Source organism: Globicephala melas, chromosome 1 (genome assembly GCF_963455315.2).
Source record: "Globicephala melas chromosome 1, mGloMel1.2, whole genome shotgun sequence".
In the NCBI taxonomy this organism is placed as follows: Eukaryota; Metazoa; Chordata; class Mammalia; order Artiodactyla; family Delphinidae; genus Globicephala; species Globicephala melas.
The window spans coordinates 52,571,546-52,587,364 of NC_083314.1; the positions used below are offsets into that span (position 1 = coordinate 52,571,546).

At 45.7% G+C, this 15,819-nt stretch overlaps 1 protein-coding gene across 3 annotated transcripts in view; it reads right to left on the reverse strand.

The window, feature by feature from the left end:
• The window catches only part of BRINP2 (BMP/retinoic acid inducible neural specific 2), a 117,635-nt gene that overhangs the window by 41,085 nt on the left and 60,731 nt on the right, over positions 1-15,819 (reverse strand). For 2 of the 3 annotated variants that reach the window (XM_030875394.2, XM_060295933.1), the window contains one exon: positions 11,675-12,024. In XM_030875394.2, coding sequence (XP_030731254.2) covers positions 11,675-11,946 — 272 coding nt within the window. In that variant the 5' untranslated portion in view covers positions 11,947-12,024. Of the gene's footprint in view, positions 1-11,674; positions 12,025-13,144; positions 13,185-15,819 lie in introns of all 3 variants that reach the window. The other variant, XM_060295940.1, reaches the window with a different exon arrangement.

A 15,819-nucleotide genomic window follows, 5' to 3' on the forward strand; every position in this document is an offset into this window, starting at 1 on the left:
CTATACTTCAATAAAAAATAAAAATAAGGGTTTCCCTGGTGGCGCAGTGGTTGGGAGTCCGCCTGCCAATGCAGGGGACACGGGTTTCAGCCCTGGTCCGGGAAGATCCCACATGCTGCGGAGCAACTAAGCCCGTGTGCCACAACTACTGAGCCTGTACTCTAGAGCCCGTGAGCCACAACTACTGAAGCCCATGTGCCTAGAGTCCGTGCTCCACAACGAGAAGCCACCACAATGAGAAGCCCACGCTCCACAACGAAGAGTAGCCCCCGCTCGCTGCAACTAGAGAAAAGCCTGCATGCAGCAACAAAGACCCAACGCAGCCAAAAATAAATAAATACAATAAATTCATAAAAAAATAAAGTTTCCTTCTAATTCACAGATCCGAGCACCTTGGTGCTGTTCTGCCATCCCATGTCCCCAGGCTTCCCTGCATCCTCAGACACTGTTTTTGCAGCTCTGGCCTCTTATTCCAGGCCAACCACTAAATCTGGTGTTCTCTGATTTAGTCTCCTGGCCTACAGGCACCAGAATGGACATTGCCCTACTTAGTGGTAACAGAAGGTAAAAGAATGTATTATCAGGTATTATCAGCCTCTAGAGCCACATCTCTTCTATCAAGTCCCACCTGAGCATGAATTTCCAGATGGCCGAGGCTGGCATTCAAGGACTTGCTTAGCCTCCCCTCCTCTCCACGTGGTCTTTACCAGACTCACACTTTAGAACATAAACAGAACGCAGCTAAGCAAAGCCTGGCTCACTGCGCTGAAGTTTACCTCTGTTACTAGTAAACCAACTATGTGACCCCTGTCGAGGGATCATTAGGTGTTTACATGCCTCTGTGGATCCAGGAGAACTCGCTCCCCAAAGAGTCTTCCTTCCTCTTCCTCCTCCATCACCAGCATGTCCCCAGATGAGACACAGACTCTCCCAGCACACAAGGAAAATGAGAATTCTCCCAGGCACCAAGGCTAGTAATGAAGGGCTTGGGGCAGCGCTCAATCCGGCTACCTCATTTTTCTCCCACCAGGGCCTCCTGCCTGGCCAGTGAGACTTCTTGTTCATTCTGACTCATTCTGACGTCCAGAGCTTGCTTGTTCTTTGCAGGGAGAGGGAGAAAGAGGCACATTTCTGGGCTCAGGGGAGAGCCTGGTGTGGTGGCAGAACCAGGGAGCACTGAACAGGTGCAGAGGGGAAAACACAGCAGGCAGAGGGAGCTGTGGCAGATCCTTGCACCCTCTCTAAGCCATGGCCCGAGTACAGCAGCCCTCATCTGCCCACCCTATACCTACAAATCCTAAAGCTGACTTGGAAGTCCCAGCCTCTAGGTCTCTTTCTCTGCTTCATCTGATTCCATGATGTGCTGAGGATGCAAAGGGGAAGTAGGAGTGACCCAGAGCACGTACCAATCTTGTCGTTATATGAAACTCCAAATTTGCAAAGTAGCCCAATAAGCAGAGGTTATTTGCATCACCGAAGGTTTCTTCTTGTTGGATTAAAATATTTCTTGAAATAGAAGATATTTCCAAGTGGATGTCTGTGTTTTATAAATCAGTAGCTACCTGATCCTCAAGACAGGGGCTAGAGATTGACTTAGCACTGAATTTTTATAAGCCATTGCCAGGCAAAAAAATAAGATACTGAATTTTGGAAATGGCATCAAGTGTCCCTCGAGCAGAGGATTTGATTTACGGAAATTCGATTTACACTGCACCCTTATAGAAATACACTGGCAGTGCAAAGCCAACACACACAAAATTCTCTGCGGGTGACCTGCTTCAGGAAGGTTCATCTGTAGCTTCTTCCCACAAAGGGTTCCCCAGAGCCCAAGTGCAGATGGAGAACTCTGGTGGGAACAGAGAACTACAGGGTCTTTGAGTGGGATGAGACACCTTCTAGCCCTGAGACCCATCTTCTCCATCCCAAAGGTCTGCTAGAATGCCAGAAGGAAGAGTAGGAGGGGCACAGAGCACAGGTGGTTACAAGTAGAGGCACCATTTCTCTTGCAGCATTAAGAATCCCAGGCTCAGGGGCTTCCCTGGTGGCGCAGTGGTTGAAAGTCCGCCTGCCGATGCAGGGGACACGGGTTTGTGCCCCGGGCCGGGAAGATCCCACATGCCGCTGAGCGGCTAGGCCCGTGAGCCATGGCCGCTGAGCCTGCGCGTCTGGAGCCTGTGCTCCACAACGGGAGAGGCCACGACAGTGAGAGGCCCGCGTAGCGCAAAAAAAAAAAGAATCCCAGGCTCAGATTATGTATTTGATTCAATAATAATCATTTAATGGTCAAATCCGCTATTGTATGGGTTGAGTGCTGGCTCTTCCTCTTACCAGTTGTGCGACGCCCTCTAAAACTCAGTGTCTTCATCTGTACAACATGTATACAAAGAGCATCTCCCTTGTACACTTCTCATAATAATTTTAGCATATATGTATAATGTAATTATGCACTTAGTAAGATGTTGGGTATATTGTGAATACTCCATATGTATAGTCACTATTATTTATTATTGTTATTAATATGTCACAACATAGAGGAATGCTTTTCTTTCTTCTAAGTTATGCATTTGCCCTCCCCAAACAGTCTGTTTTCTTTGCCCCCTTGCTCCCATAAAGAAACTGGGGAAATTGGTGAGAGCCTGCTGCCCTGTGGTCCACACTTCAATACTGTGCAGTCAATGCCTTGAGATCCCTGCTCACAAAAAGCTTTTGTCTCTCGGACATCCACGCCCTCCAGTCAACAGGCCCTCTGAAGGTTTCCTCCTGCTCAGTGCGTGGAGCTCCATTTGAGGTCACCTGCCCAGCCCATCCACAGGATCCAGTGATGCCTTTTTCAGTTGCTTCATATAGGATTGGGCAAATCAGTCCGAAAGACCAGAAGGCTCCAGTTGTCTTTCATCTGAGTCAGGGATAGATTGTGGGGATAGAAATCTTCGTCTCAGACTCAGGTCCAAATCGTCATCTCCAGCCCAGCTCTACGGTCATAAATCTGTTCCACTTGCTTTGAGCAGCTTTGCGAGCACACTCACCTGCTTCTAATCCTGGAGTCGAAGATGGATGCTTGGCACGGGAACCAAACTCACACCGAGCGCTTCGGTCTGCTGCACAGACCTCAGCCCACTTCCAACCACTTGCTCCCGGGGGTCTGTCTTCCTTGAGGGCAGAGCTCCCTGAGGCCTGGGCCGTGTCGCATTCACAGCTGTGTCCCCAGCACTTGGGGAGTGGCCAGCACACAGAGATAATAAACGTATGCTGACTGAATAAATGTCCCACCACATGCCACTCACTGTTCTAAGCAATGGGGACTGAAATAATTTTCTTGTGGGAGATGTGGAAAGCCCTGAGGTGGGATAAATGTGGCAGAAGCCGAATAGAGAAAAAAATTGAGAATCCCTGACCCAGAAGAAGCTGTTCTCTTGAGGAGAAAAAAAATGAAAAGACCACGCGGCTAGCCAGCGTCCCTTTCTGCCTGCATCTGTGTCGCGACGGTTTCTAGATGAAGCCTACCTCACTCCTTTCTACATATACATGTCTCTAAGTAGCAATTCATTCATGAATAAAATTAATTATTTCTCAAAGCAAAAATTAATCCTCTTTTTCTCTGCCTGACAGACTCAAGATCTCTCTACTAAATCTCATCTGAAAACAAAACTGAACTAGCTTTCTCCCCTTGGCCTTCCTGGATTTTCCCTGCTTTTCCTGCATGTTTTTATTTTTACATTTTCTCTTCACAGACCATCTTTGCAATCCTATTCCAAGCCAGGTGGATGACATGGAAAGAGTCCTAGAACACACAGAAAAATTTGGGGCGAGAGTCATTTTGTCCTGGGGGAACGTGGGACTGACATCCTGAGAATTCATTCTGATATGGCATCCGTGGACCAAATCTCTCCATCCATCACTGAGAATGTGCTAAATATCTTCTTCTCCCAGAGCCTGAGATGCTACATTCCAATGTGTTTTTTCCGCTTATGTGTGCTGTCACTCACACTGGACAGCTAAACTCCTGGAAATCAGTAGAACCTTGTTTTCTCTATCTTTTGTAGCCTTCAACAGTGCCCAGAATAATGCTTTGCACAAAGTAGATGCTCCGTAAATACTTGCGAGAGGACCAAGAAAGCAAACACATGGTGTGGGAAGCTTACTCTAAATTCAATTTTTTAAGCCTAAGTGATGCTGGATTTTCAGTTGAACTAGTGGCTTTATAAGACCTCAAAGCACTGCTTACCATTTTCTCACCAGGTGCATATTCACACTCCATGTTTCCAAGGTAGAAATGCAAGGAATTGCCTTTGGTCCTACCTTCTCCAGATATGCAATTACTTTTACTTCATTTTACTCACTGCCAGTACAGGAAAATGACATGCCCTCCAGGTGACAGGCTTTTAAAATTGCACCTTGGAAGAAATCGGTGTCTAGGAGACCCTTTTGGCGTTTTGGAGTGAGAAGATATGGCAGAAACAACACAGTGGGGCAGAGCAGGTGGAGGAGGGACATTCACATGCTTCTTGGCATTTACACTGGATGCATGGGACTGGCTGCTCAGTTTCTAAAGCACACCTGGCACTCCCACAACTTGGGTTATACTGCTCCTGTGTCCACAGCACCGTTCCCCAAGCTCTCCACTTGGAGATCTCCCACTCAGCCACATCAGAGTCTGGCCGATGCATCCCCTTTTATTCTGGCCTTCCTTGACCTTTCTGTGCAGAGTGACCTCGCACTTTCTCCAAATGTACTTGTCTGTGAGTTCCACCAGATCAAGAACTGTGTCCCCCCCCATTCACGGTCTGTTAGCAGAATCTTGTAGAAGCATGAGCACAGAGTCGGCCTTCAATACAATGGATTGAATGAGTATTGCTCTTCTTACACTCTTGAATCGTTCATTGTATGTTTATGTGCTCTTTCTCCTTCCTCGAAGTGAGCAGCACACTTCCTCATTTGCATAGGTCAGCGGCACTGGTGCGGATGTTTCCATGTTAAGACGCAGACAGGATGCTGCACAAGGATGAGTATCTGCAAGGCCCAATCCAAGGGCCCATACACCCTTTTGGGGCCCATCATCCAGACACTTCTGGAATACAATTCCTTGAGTGAAGGCCTTCTGCTGGGTCTACAGCCTAGATTAGATAGTTTATGTCAGATATTCGGCTATACATTTAGCCAGCACTGAACTCTTGAGGAAAGCAAACTCTAGACGTTTGGTTCTGTCCCTCTCCCACCTCCTTACCTCTGTGGACTGAGAACTAGTACCTGGGACCAGACTACAGGCTCATCACTCCGCATTGCCTCTGATTTCACTCTGATTTGTTTTGCTCTAGTTTGTGTACTGTTCCTTTCTCGCCTTCTGTTCCAACAAACTCCCTTGTCAAAATATAAACCCAGTGAGAAGGCCAGAGATCACCCAGTTTGCTTGGGTGATGGTCGTTTCTCCGGCCGAGCTCACCTTCTCCCCTGCCTGTCCCATCCACCTGAGTATCACAGCTTCCCTTCTGGTGCCCTGCAGCTGTGTGATAACACAACCTTTCTGTACCTCCGTAGCTGTAAGGAACACCTAGGAAATCACTGGGATTTACCCAGACAGACTGAGGTTGCCTTTGGTTGCCGTTTATTTATGTGGATTGTGATCTCTTAATTGGAGACGGTGCCTCTCCCAGGGTTCACTGTTTATTCAAATCAGTATTTGTTAGTCCCTGAGACATGGGCCAGATGATAAATCAGCTCTGGAGTTCCTTCTGTGATTGCTTCCACAGTTGCTCTCTGCCTCCTCACCTCTCCATCTCCCAGGAGGCACCCATAGGCTGGTTCTAGGCCCTCCAGCCTTTTCTGCTTTTAAACTTTTCTCCCAGATGCTGGATCTTACGAGTTCATGTGCCTTGGCACTAATAATTCCTAAATTTAACCTCCCATGACTACTGTTCTATTTCATTTGTAACATCTTCTGTAAATATTCTCACGACCTCAAGTGCATCATGGGGGATGCTGCCTTACCATTAAGCCTTCGTCCTTCCCCACCCTGGTTATTCCTGCTCTCCTTCCACCTCCCAAGCACTTAGTATAATCAAGCTTTAATGTCATACTGTTCATGTGGGGCTCCTGTTAAAATGCAGATTCTGGGGCTTCCCTGGTGGCGCAGTCGTTGGGAGTCCACCTGCCGATGCAGGGGACGCGGGTTCGTGCCCCGGTCCGGGAAGATCCCACATGCCGCGGAGCGGCTGGGTCTGTGAGCCATGGCTGCTGAGCCTGCGCGTCCGGAGCCTGTGCTCCGCAACGGGAGAGGACGCAACAGTGAGAGGCCCGCATACCACAAAAAAAAAAAAAAAAAAAAAATGCAGATTCTGATTTTGTAGGTCAGGGTGAGACTTGAGGTTCTGTCATTTTTTACAAGCTCTCAGGTAATGCCAATGCTGCCGGTCCACAGACCACACTTGGAGCAGTATGGATAAATTATTCGGTTTTGCCCGTTTCTCACTTCTTTCACATGTAAGCTATTGCCAAACCTTATTTTTCATCCTGATGAATTATAAACAGATTATCTTTTCTGAGGGTAATTGCTCTGGTGCCTGTAGAAAGGTTCTTTTGCCTTAACTGCCCTCATTCAGCACGTCATCTGATTCTACCCCATCCTGCCCTATTGTATGTTTCCAGATGCACTTGCTAAAACACATTCCTGCTTCAACATTGCCTACCTTTGGGTACCACTCCAACCTCTTGGTTTTAAGCTATGTTCTACTTTGGTTCTCAAAATTTTCAAACTTTGCCCAGAATATGATCAGAAAATCATGATCAGAATATGATCTCATATAATATGAAGATAGCTACTTATTTTTTTGGTTTGTTTTTTTCCTCCTAAAAGGCTTCTAAACATATCCCTAGACCCTTCTTTTCTAAAAGAGAGGCAGATGATAGAAATGGAGGTATTAGTGACTAAGGTCAATAATCTGGAATTGCTTTTCTCCCAACCACCATATTATACTCATTGTTCTATACGATCTCTAACTTTATCTCTTAATTTTAATTTATTCTTTCCGAGTTTTAAGTGTTTCATCATAGTGACTTGGATTTTTTCCAATCCCACGATTATCTCTCTATTAAAGCTTTAATACAAAAAGAAATTTAAAAAAAAAAGACTGCTCATTACTTTGATTTGTAGCAAAAAGAGAATGGAACATTACTGCTAGAGCGTTTTGAGAAACCATATTTACATTTGCATCAGCTCAATTGAGGTGCCTGATTAGGTTGCGTGTTGTGATGAAGATGCACTTACCAGTCAAAGGGAAGCGTGGTCTAGAGTAATGAGCAGGAGACTTCAAGTCAGGAGCTCTGAGTGCTATTTCTGGCTGTGACTGGCTACCTCTCTGACCTTGAACAAGTCCATCTCACTGCCCCGAACCCTAAAAACCCCCATCTGCCTCACAGGGCTGCTGGGAGAGGTTGATCACTTATAAGGGTTTATTGTACTGGGGGCTATAGAGTGGGGCAAAGGCAAGCAGTTGGGGGTCACAAATGGAATCCGAGACAGGATCTCTGCTCTTCCAGCTCTTACCACTAGCCTAGTAAGAGACAGTGTCTGAGAAGTGGACTGATTGCTCAGATCTTGGTCTGATAGGGCTTGAGAACATGCTGAGAGGTCAGCTAATGGAATTTAAAAGCCTGCCCAAAACTGGGTGAGATGGCCAAGGCCATCCTGTTATTCAGGAAGTTTTAACAAGAATGTATATATTGTCTCTCTTCTCGTAATGGTGCCATCCTGAGATTGTTCAAGTTACCCCTGGGACCAGGCAGCTGGCAGTGACCAGTGCCCAGCTTCTGTAGGACATCTTAAGAAAGGTCTGCTCAGTTGGCAACCCCTGACTTTATAGGAGAAAGATCATTCCCTGCGGTGACTCTAAAACATGCTGGAAATGATCCAGCTCTTTCCGGCGGTCCATAAGACCAGTAAGAGTGTGCCCCAGAAAACATGCATTCATTCTCCAGTTGAGTTCCTCTCCCAGCAGAGAGAGAGATTGAGGAATTAAGGTTAATATGCTTTAAAAAAGCAAGAGAACAATTTTTTTTTCTCCTTCTAATGTACATTGTCAAATGCTGTCATTATCAGATGTCATCATGAAGATGGTACCCATGGCTGTCATCTCATTATAATTTTTGCATTGGTTAATATTTGTTGAGGATACTCTAATAATAGGTAATATTTATTAAGCACCGTTCTAAGTGTTTTACATCAATTCACTCATTTAATTTTCACATAAATCCATTAGGTGGGCACTATTATTGTCCTAATTTTACAAATAAGGAAATTGGGGAACAAAGAAATTTAAGAATTAACCCAACATCATACAGTTAGTAAGCTGCAGCCCCAGGATTAGGGTCCAGGTCCTCTGGCTCCAGAACCTTCACTCTGAGCATCTATGCCCACGAGAATACAAACTTATGGAGAGAGCAACCATCTCTGGGGACCCATGGTTAGAGAAGCCAGAGCTATTCTAGATCAACCAGTCATCTACTCCAACAGAGAGCACATTCTGATCTCCATATAAGAATAGGTGGGGTTCAGAGCTTAATGTTAGAACCTGGTTGTGTAATTGCTATAATATGTCCACACACAGAAGAGAAGAAGGATCTCTGTTCTGCTGTGTAAGAGAGCTTCATGTAATTCTGTACCGAATATTCTAGCCCCATTGGAAAGTCTTATTCTTCCCCCACCACAGCTCACCTCCCTTCTTACATGGAAAGCACATATGGATACCATATGATCTCCATGTACCAAAAGCTTTCTAAAAGAATTGAATAAAAGACTAATCCTGTTCGAGACCCAGTATTTCACCACAGAGCATTTCTGATATTCTCTGTAAGCTCTTTCTCCCCCTGCCCTTCTGGAAAAAATGCCCTTCTAGTTATTAGGGATGACTAGACCAGTTTTCTGTGACCTGCTCTAGTCACAGTAAACAAGGTCTTGAAGTTGCTAGAAGGAATTACCACTAGAGACAAAAGGGAAAGGGATAAGAGTGAGCTCCCTTGGGGATAATATAGAGCCCTACAACAAGTACCCATGGATCCACCATGTTGCTTAATAATTAAAGGCAGGACTCCCAGAATGCTCCTGGAGCAGCCGTGTGTGACCATTCTCCCATTGCCCCGCCATGGGGTCGCAAATCGCAATGCTGCATTCCTGTCAGAATGACTGGTTACTGTTTCCCCAAGTACAGGTTCATGTGCAATAACTGACCCCAGAGAAACAGAATGGCACAGTGTAAGAGCCTGTCACATTAAATGCTCAAAAAACCATTACGGGGCTTCCCTGGTGGCGCAGTGGTTGGGAGTCCGCCTGCCGATGCAGGGGACACGGGTTCGTGCCCCGGTCCGGGAAGATCCCACATGCCACGGAGCGGCTGGGCCCGTGAGCCATGGCCGCTGAGCCTGCGCATCCGGAGCCTGTGCTCCGCAACCGGAGAGGCCACAACAGTGAGAGGCCCGCGTACCGCAAAAAAAAAAAAAAAAAAAAAAAACATTACGGACTGATAGAACGGTTGATGGTGCAGAAGTGATTCCGGACATTCCCCGTGGCCGGCTCTGAGCTGCTGCTAAGGCATTCAGTGGTCGCCAGCCTTGGGGCTGGGGCCTGATGACAAGAAAAACCTGTGGAGGGGTGAAGGAAACTGGTGCTTTATTGCTTCTAGTTCCTATAGCCCTTTGAAGTGAATGGTGGTATTAGGATTCCCAGCCTGACATTTCAGTTCCAACATACTTCAAAAAATTTTTTTGGTTATAACAGTGCTTTTGAAAGATTTGGGATAAACAGAAAAGTTTGAGGTGGATTAAATCTTGTTTTCCAGAACTAGAGGGATTTGATGCTTAAATACATTCTAGGGTGGATTTTCTCTTTTCCCTTTTTTTTTTTTTTTTGGAGCGATGGAAAAATAAATTCTTTGATAAAGAGAAGCATCGCCCTGAATTTACCTTATAGAAAATTCGTAGGGGACACAGGTCTAATTTCTTATATATTTACTGAGAGTCAAGTTAACCTCTTTTACCGGAGCAGGTTGTTAGCTCAGCCACTCCCAGCCCAAGCTGGCCGCTCTCTGCGTCAGTGGCCCTGTGTGAATTTACACTACAGTCTTTGGAGGATGGCAAGAATCAGAGCCGCTGAACCGAAGAGTATGAACTGCAATCCCTTCTAATACCAGACTGGAAGAGAAATGGCTTTTGTTTCTACGGACCTCTGCACCCAGGAAGCACCAGCCCCTCAAATACCTCATCTTTCTCGTTGTCTGCATCTGCAATGTGGGAATCGTGTACCAGGAAAATGTCCCCTGTAAATGGCTGCACTTACCATTTGGGACTCTCCCAGTGCTCAATACCTTAAAACCTTATTTCTGAGACTCCGTACTAACCTAAACAGACTGAGTGGTGTTGCAGAAGAAAAACAAAAGCCTCTTAGAAACAGAAAAATATAGTTTCTTTAAATATAATTTAAGAACCCAGGTTTTAGAGTCTGACTACTACGAGCTAATCCTAGCTTCACCATTTACTAGCTGTGTGCCCCTCGGCAAGTTCCTTAACTTCTCTGGACCTCAATTTCCTCATCTGTAAAAAGGGGAGAATAACTGCTCTTCCAAAAGAAGGCTATTAGAAGGATTAAATGAGTTCATGTACATAAGGCATGTAAAGGGCTAGATCCAGCAAGAGGGCCAAAACCTTTAGTATGTTCACATGACTAGGAATGCACGTGCCCAAGGTTACCAAGAGCAACCTCTAGATGGCAAAAGAATAGGTGATTTTCTGGTTCTGTTTCTCTTTGTGCTTTTTCATTCTTTCCCTCTCTCTCTCTCTCATTAGAAATGAATCTGTAATCGGAAAATAAATATCTCTAATAAAAGAAAAAAATTCTAGCAAAGTTCCCAGGTTTGTCTGAAGATTATGGTCACAGTGAGGAGGAAAAGGGGGTGACACTAAGGCAGGGACTGAGAAGAGGGATGAAGGGGAAGGTTGAATTCAGGAATGCACTCAAGGGAGCCCTGAGGGTCTCTGGGTCACCTGAGGTGAGCATTTTGACGAGCCTTGTGCTTCTGAAGTGTTGGTCCAGCAGCCAGGAATTTGTACCTGGTTCATCCCTTGTCAGATGGGTCAGACAGGTCACATGTTTTACTTTCAGCTCTGATGCTCCTGAGGACAGGCCGAGGGGCAGGGACGATGCAGCCCATTTCTTTGCACAAGGCCAACTGAGGCTGTGGTGTTGACAAGGGTGAGGGCAGGCCCATCCCTGCCCCTGCGGGGTTCCCCCCACCTCTAAGGCAGGAACTGGAGCTGCCCTTCCTTCATTTGCATATCGAGTTAATTACAACTCATAAAAGTATCTCACCCATTATTTAAAACCGGGCCCCAGCCTTCCACTCTGACCTCCTGCAGCAGCTCAGGCCGCATGCTGAATCCAAGCCGCCTGATTTGTCCTCAATTTATAAGCAGCACAACCTATAAATAGAAATCCTTTTGCTAAGTTCCCCAGGAGGCATCAGCAGGTTTTCCAGCTTGTATGTGTTTTCTTTTTTTAAAAACCAACATGGCAAGCTTGTTCTCCCTGCCTGCTGGTCCTCCAGCTCTCCCCTAGTGCAGTCTGCGGCCTGCCAGCTGGCTTGGCGCCCTGCACAGACCCAGGCTGGCTTCAGTGGGACGCCCCACTCACCTGTAGATCCTGTATCTGGTGGTAAAACCCTGGCGGTAGCGCTCCACGAAGTCGGTGTACTCCTGCGTGCGGTGAAATGGGCCCCGATCTGTGAGCAGCCAGTCCAGGGGCGGCTGGCCGGCCGCGGAGGCATGATGCTCGGGGACCGCAGCGGCCGCCGTGGCCGAGACAGCCAGCACCCAACCGGGGAGGGCCAGTGCCAGCAGAGCTGCCCATGGGGCTGCCGCCACCGGCCGAAGCCCTCTAAATCGAGTGCCGCACTGCCACCTCATGCTTCTCCCAGGCGGTTGGTGTCTTCATTCTCTCGCCACACTCTCCCGCTCTGTGCCGCTCCACCAGGGCTCCTGGAACTGGAAAAGTACAACACGGAGATGTCAGTTGCACACCCTGGTCTGACCGCATGGTCTTGTGAGCATCAAATCTCCTTGGGCAGGGCCCATTCTAGAAATCCTTTATCCTAGTAACACATCTTCCTTCTAGGCATTGAGCTATGTGTTGATGTATATTTCATTTAATTCTTAAAACAATCCTACAGGAAACACCACTGTCATTTTGCCGATGAGAAGATGAGGTTTAGAGATATGAGGAAAGTTGCTTAATTTCACGCAGATTTCAAGTGAAGAAACCAGAATTTTGACCTCAGGGGGTCCAACTGTAACCTTTATACTGTGTTGCTTCCTTGTTTCCTTTGTAGACTCAACACCATCGGCTTGTCTTCCTCTCTCAAAAATGTTCACTATGTTTCAATAATAGCCTCATAGATTGTGTGCAGCCTCTAGAGGCTTGATGTGAAACAAAGAGAAGCCCCCTTTTTCTGATGGTGAATTGTGGGCAGAATAGTGAAGTCCCATCACTGTTATGAAGCTGGGTGAACTTGGGCAGATTACTTCCCTTCTCTGAGTTTAGTTATCCCTTACGGAAAATAAAAATGGAGAACAGTATGGTTCCTAATACTACTAAAAATAGAGCTACCATATGATCCAGCAATCCCATTCCTGGGCATATATCCAGAGACAACCATAATTTGAAAAGATACATGCATTCCAATGTTCATAGCAGCACTATTTACAACTGCCAAGACATGGAAGCAACCTAAGTATCCATTGACAGATGAATGGATAAGGAAGATGTGGTACACACACACACACACACACACACACACAATGGAATATTACTCAGCCATAAAAAAGAATGAAATAATGCCATTAGCAGCAACATGGATGGACCTAGAGATTATCATACAAAGTGAAGTAAGCCAGACAGAGAAAGACAAATATGATATGATATTGCTTATATGTGGAAGCTAAAAAATAAATACAAATGAATTTATTTACAAAACAGAAACAGACTTGCAGACATAGACAACAAACTTATGGTTGTGAAAAGGGAGTAGGGGAGGTATAAATTAGGAGTTTGGGATTAACATATACACACTACTCTATGTAAAACAGATAATCAACAAGGACTTACTGTATAGCACAGGGAACTGTACTCAATACTTTGTAATAACCTATAAGGGAAAAGAATCTGAAAAAGTATACATATATACACTTTATAAATAAAAATACTTTAATATATAAATAACTGAATCACTGTGCTGTACACCTGAAAGTAACACAACATTGTAAATCAACTATACTTCAATTTAAAAAGAAACAAATGTAGGATTATACTATATTTTTAAAAAAAAGAAGAGAAAAGAAAGAGGATTGACTAGATAATAGTCAAGCTTTGGACTTCCTGCTTTGAACATCGATCTGTTCCTTTACAAAAGGCCATGCAGGGATAGAGTTACAGTGGGAAATCACCATCATCAGAGAACAGATCCGTGGACACAAGGATGGCCGTTGTGCTCTTTCTCCTCACTGTGTGGTATGGAAGCTGTCTGAGGGCAGGGCTGTGTATCCCCCTACCCTAGTTCCTGAGAGCACACAGTAGGCCTTCAGAGACGCTTCTTGAAGAAATGAATGAGTGCTTTCTTGCCCTGCCCTGCCCTCTCTGAATTGAGGGACAGTGCCAGGAAGGGAGTAAGATTTTGGCCTTCAAGACTCCTGGCTGACTCAGTACTGCGGGGGTTCTTGCAATCGAATTCATTTCTTCAATCTTCAATGTCTAGCACATGCTGTCAGAGTCTCACCCATCTCCCCTCACCAGTACCACCTCGGTCTGTGCTAGAATGACTTCCAATCCCCAACACGTGTAATCTGTGGCTCTGAGGCCTTTCTCTGGCTGCCAAAGTCCAGAGATGAGCTTCCTGTGATGAAGCAAGGGGTGTCAATTCACTGGCACTTCCAGACTTCTGTAAGGCCAGGTAAAGTGGGCTTCAGCACTTGACTCACTCCCATTCCCCAGGACCCCGCGTCACTCAGGAATGGCTCCCGTTTAACAAAACCACCGACTTCCCTTGGACCAATGCAAACCCTGAAGAGGCTGCCCAGAGGCTGGGGCCAATTCTTAATCCTGGTTACTCCCAGCCTAAAAGCTGGCCTGAGTCTGACAGATCTGAGCCTCAGCATTTGTACAAGATGCTTTCAAAAGTGTTGCAGTGCCTGCTGGTAAGGATAAAGGGACAGAAGCATGGGTGCATGGACCTTCAGAGTCACTCCTCTACTATGGTTAGTAGGTACTGACCATCTACTACGCACTGGGTAATTCTTAGAAGTTTCGCCAGTTAATTCTCACAGAAAGTTTCTACTATAAGCATTATTATTGCAAGTTTACATTTCCCTGAGACTCAGAGGTGCTGGGCTAGGAAGATGCAAAGGTAGAATATGAACCTAGATCTGGTTCCGTGTCCAGACTTTTCCAAAGAATGCTTTGCTCTCTAAGGCGCTAGAGTGGGCCCCAAGATAGACCCATACTTAATGAACTGGTGGACAGGGGGCTGAAGGACAAATAGTGAGGCAACATCTGCCCTACCAGATCTTTAAACCTATTATAAAATTCCAGTAAGTAAGTAGGTGACACTGGCACACAAAGTGGGTGGGCAGATCAATGAAATAGAACAGCTAGCTCAGAAATAGACCTTATTATACATAAGAACTTGTGTGTGTGTGTGTGTGTGTGTGTGTGTGTGTGTGTGTATGCATCACAGATTAAATGGGTAGGGAGTAGACTATTTTATACATAATATTGGGAAATTAGTTCCAGATGGATTAAGAAGTTAAATATAAAAAATAAAACCATAGAAAGAAGACACATTTCCAAGTGTTTTTATAATAAGCAGGCATTACTTTTAAACCGGGGAGGGGGGAAATTCGTGCTATAAACTAAAAGGAGGAATCAGCCTTGCACATGGAGGGGTAGGCATTTATTTTTATGGGATGTAATCTGATGAGGATGCCCAAAATATTTCTCATTTAATCATCCATGCATTCGTCACTTGAGAAACGGAAACTGAGGACTCCTGAGTGCCAGACACTCTGCTAAGTACCAACAATATGAAAGCAAGTGCTCGTTACATTGTCTGAAACACTGCCTACCATTAGCGATTAGTTCCTCTTATAAAATATTGTTCTCTTTCTAAAGGCACATTTTGGAGACTGGGGTTGCTTGACAGAGCAGGTCAAGGCAGCAAACACAGTAAGGTGGACAAGCAGTGACACAGGTAGGACACTGCAGAATGCAGGTTTCTAAAATGGTCCCCAAGATTCTTGAGCCCTTCTGTGTGTGCCCTTTATAATCTCCTCCTCTTGAGTGCAGGCAGGCCCTGTGAATATGATGGGAGACTCCTTCCATGATCAGGTTACTGATCAGTTGACTTTGGGTTAATCAAAAGGAAAAGTATCTTGGGTGGGCCTGGCCTAATCAGGTGAACCTCTGAAAGAAGGTGAAGTGTCAGAGAGACAGGATCTAGCTGCCCTGGAAGAAAGCAAACAGCCATGCTGTGTACAGTCTATGTGGGCCATGCAGCAAGGGATTGTGGGTGGCCTCTAGGAACTGAATACAATTCCCAGTCAACAGCCAGTAAGAAAATGGGAACCACAGTTGTACCACCCCAAGAAAACCAATTCCTTTTTATGGCTGAGTAATATTCCACTATAAAATTCCACTGTGGTATATATGTACCACATCTTCTTTATCCATTCATCTGTTGTTGGACATTTAGGTTGTTTCCATGTCCTGGCTCTTGTAAATAGTGCTGC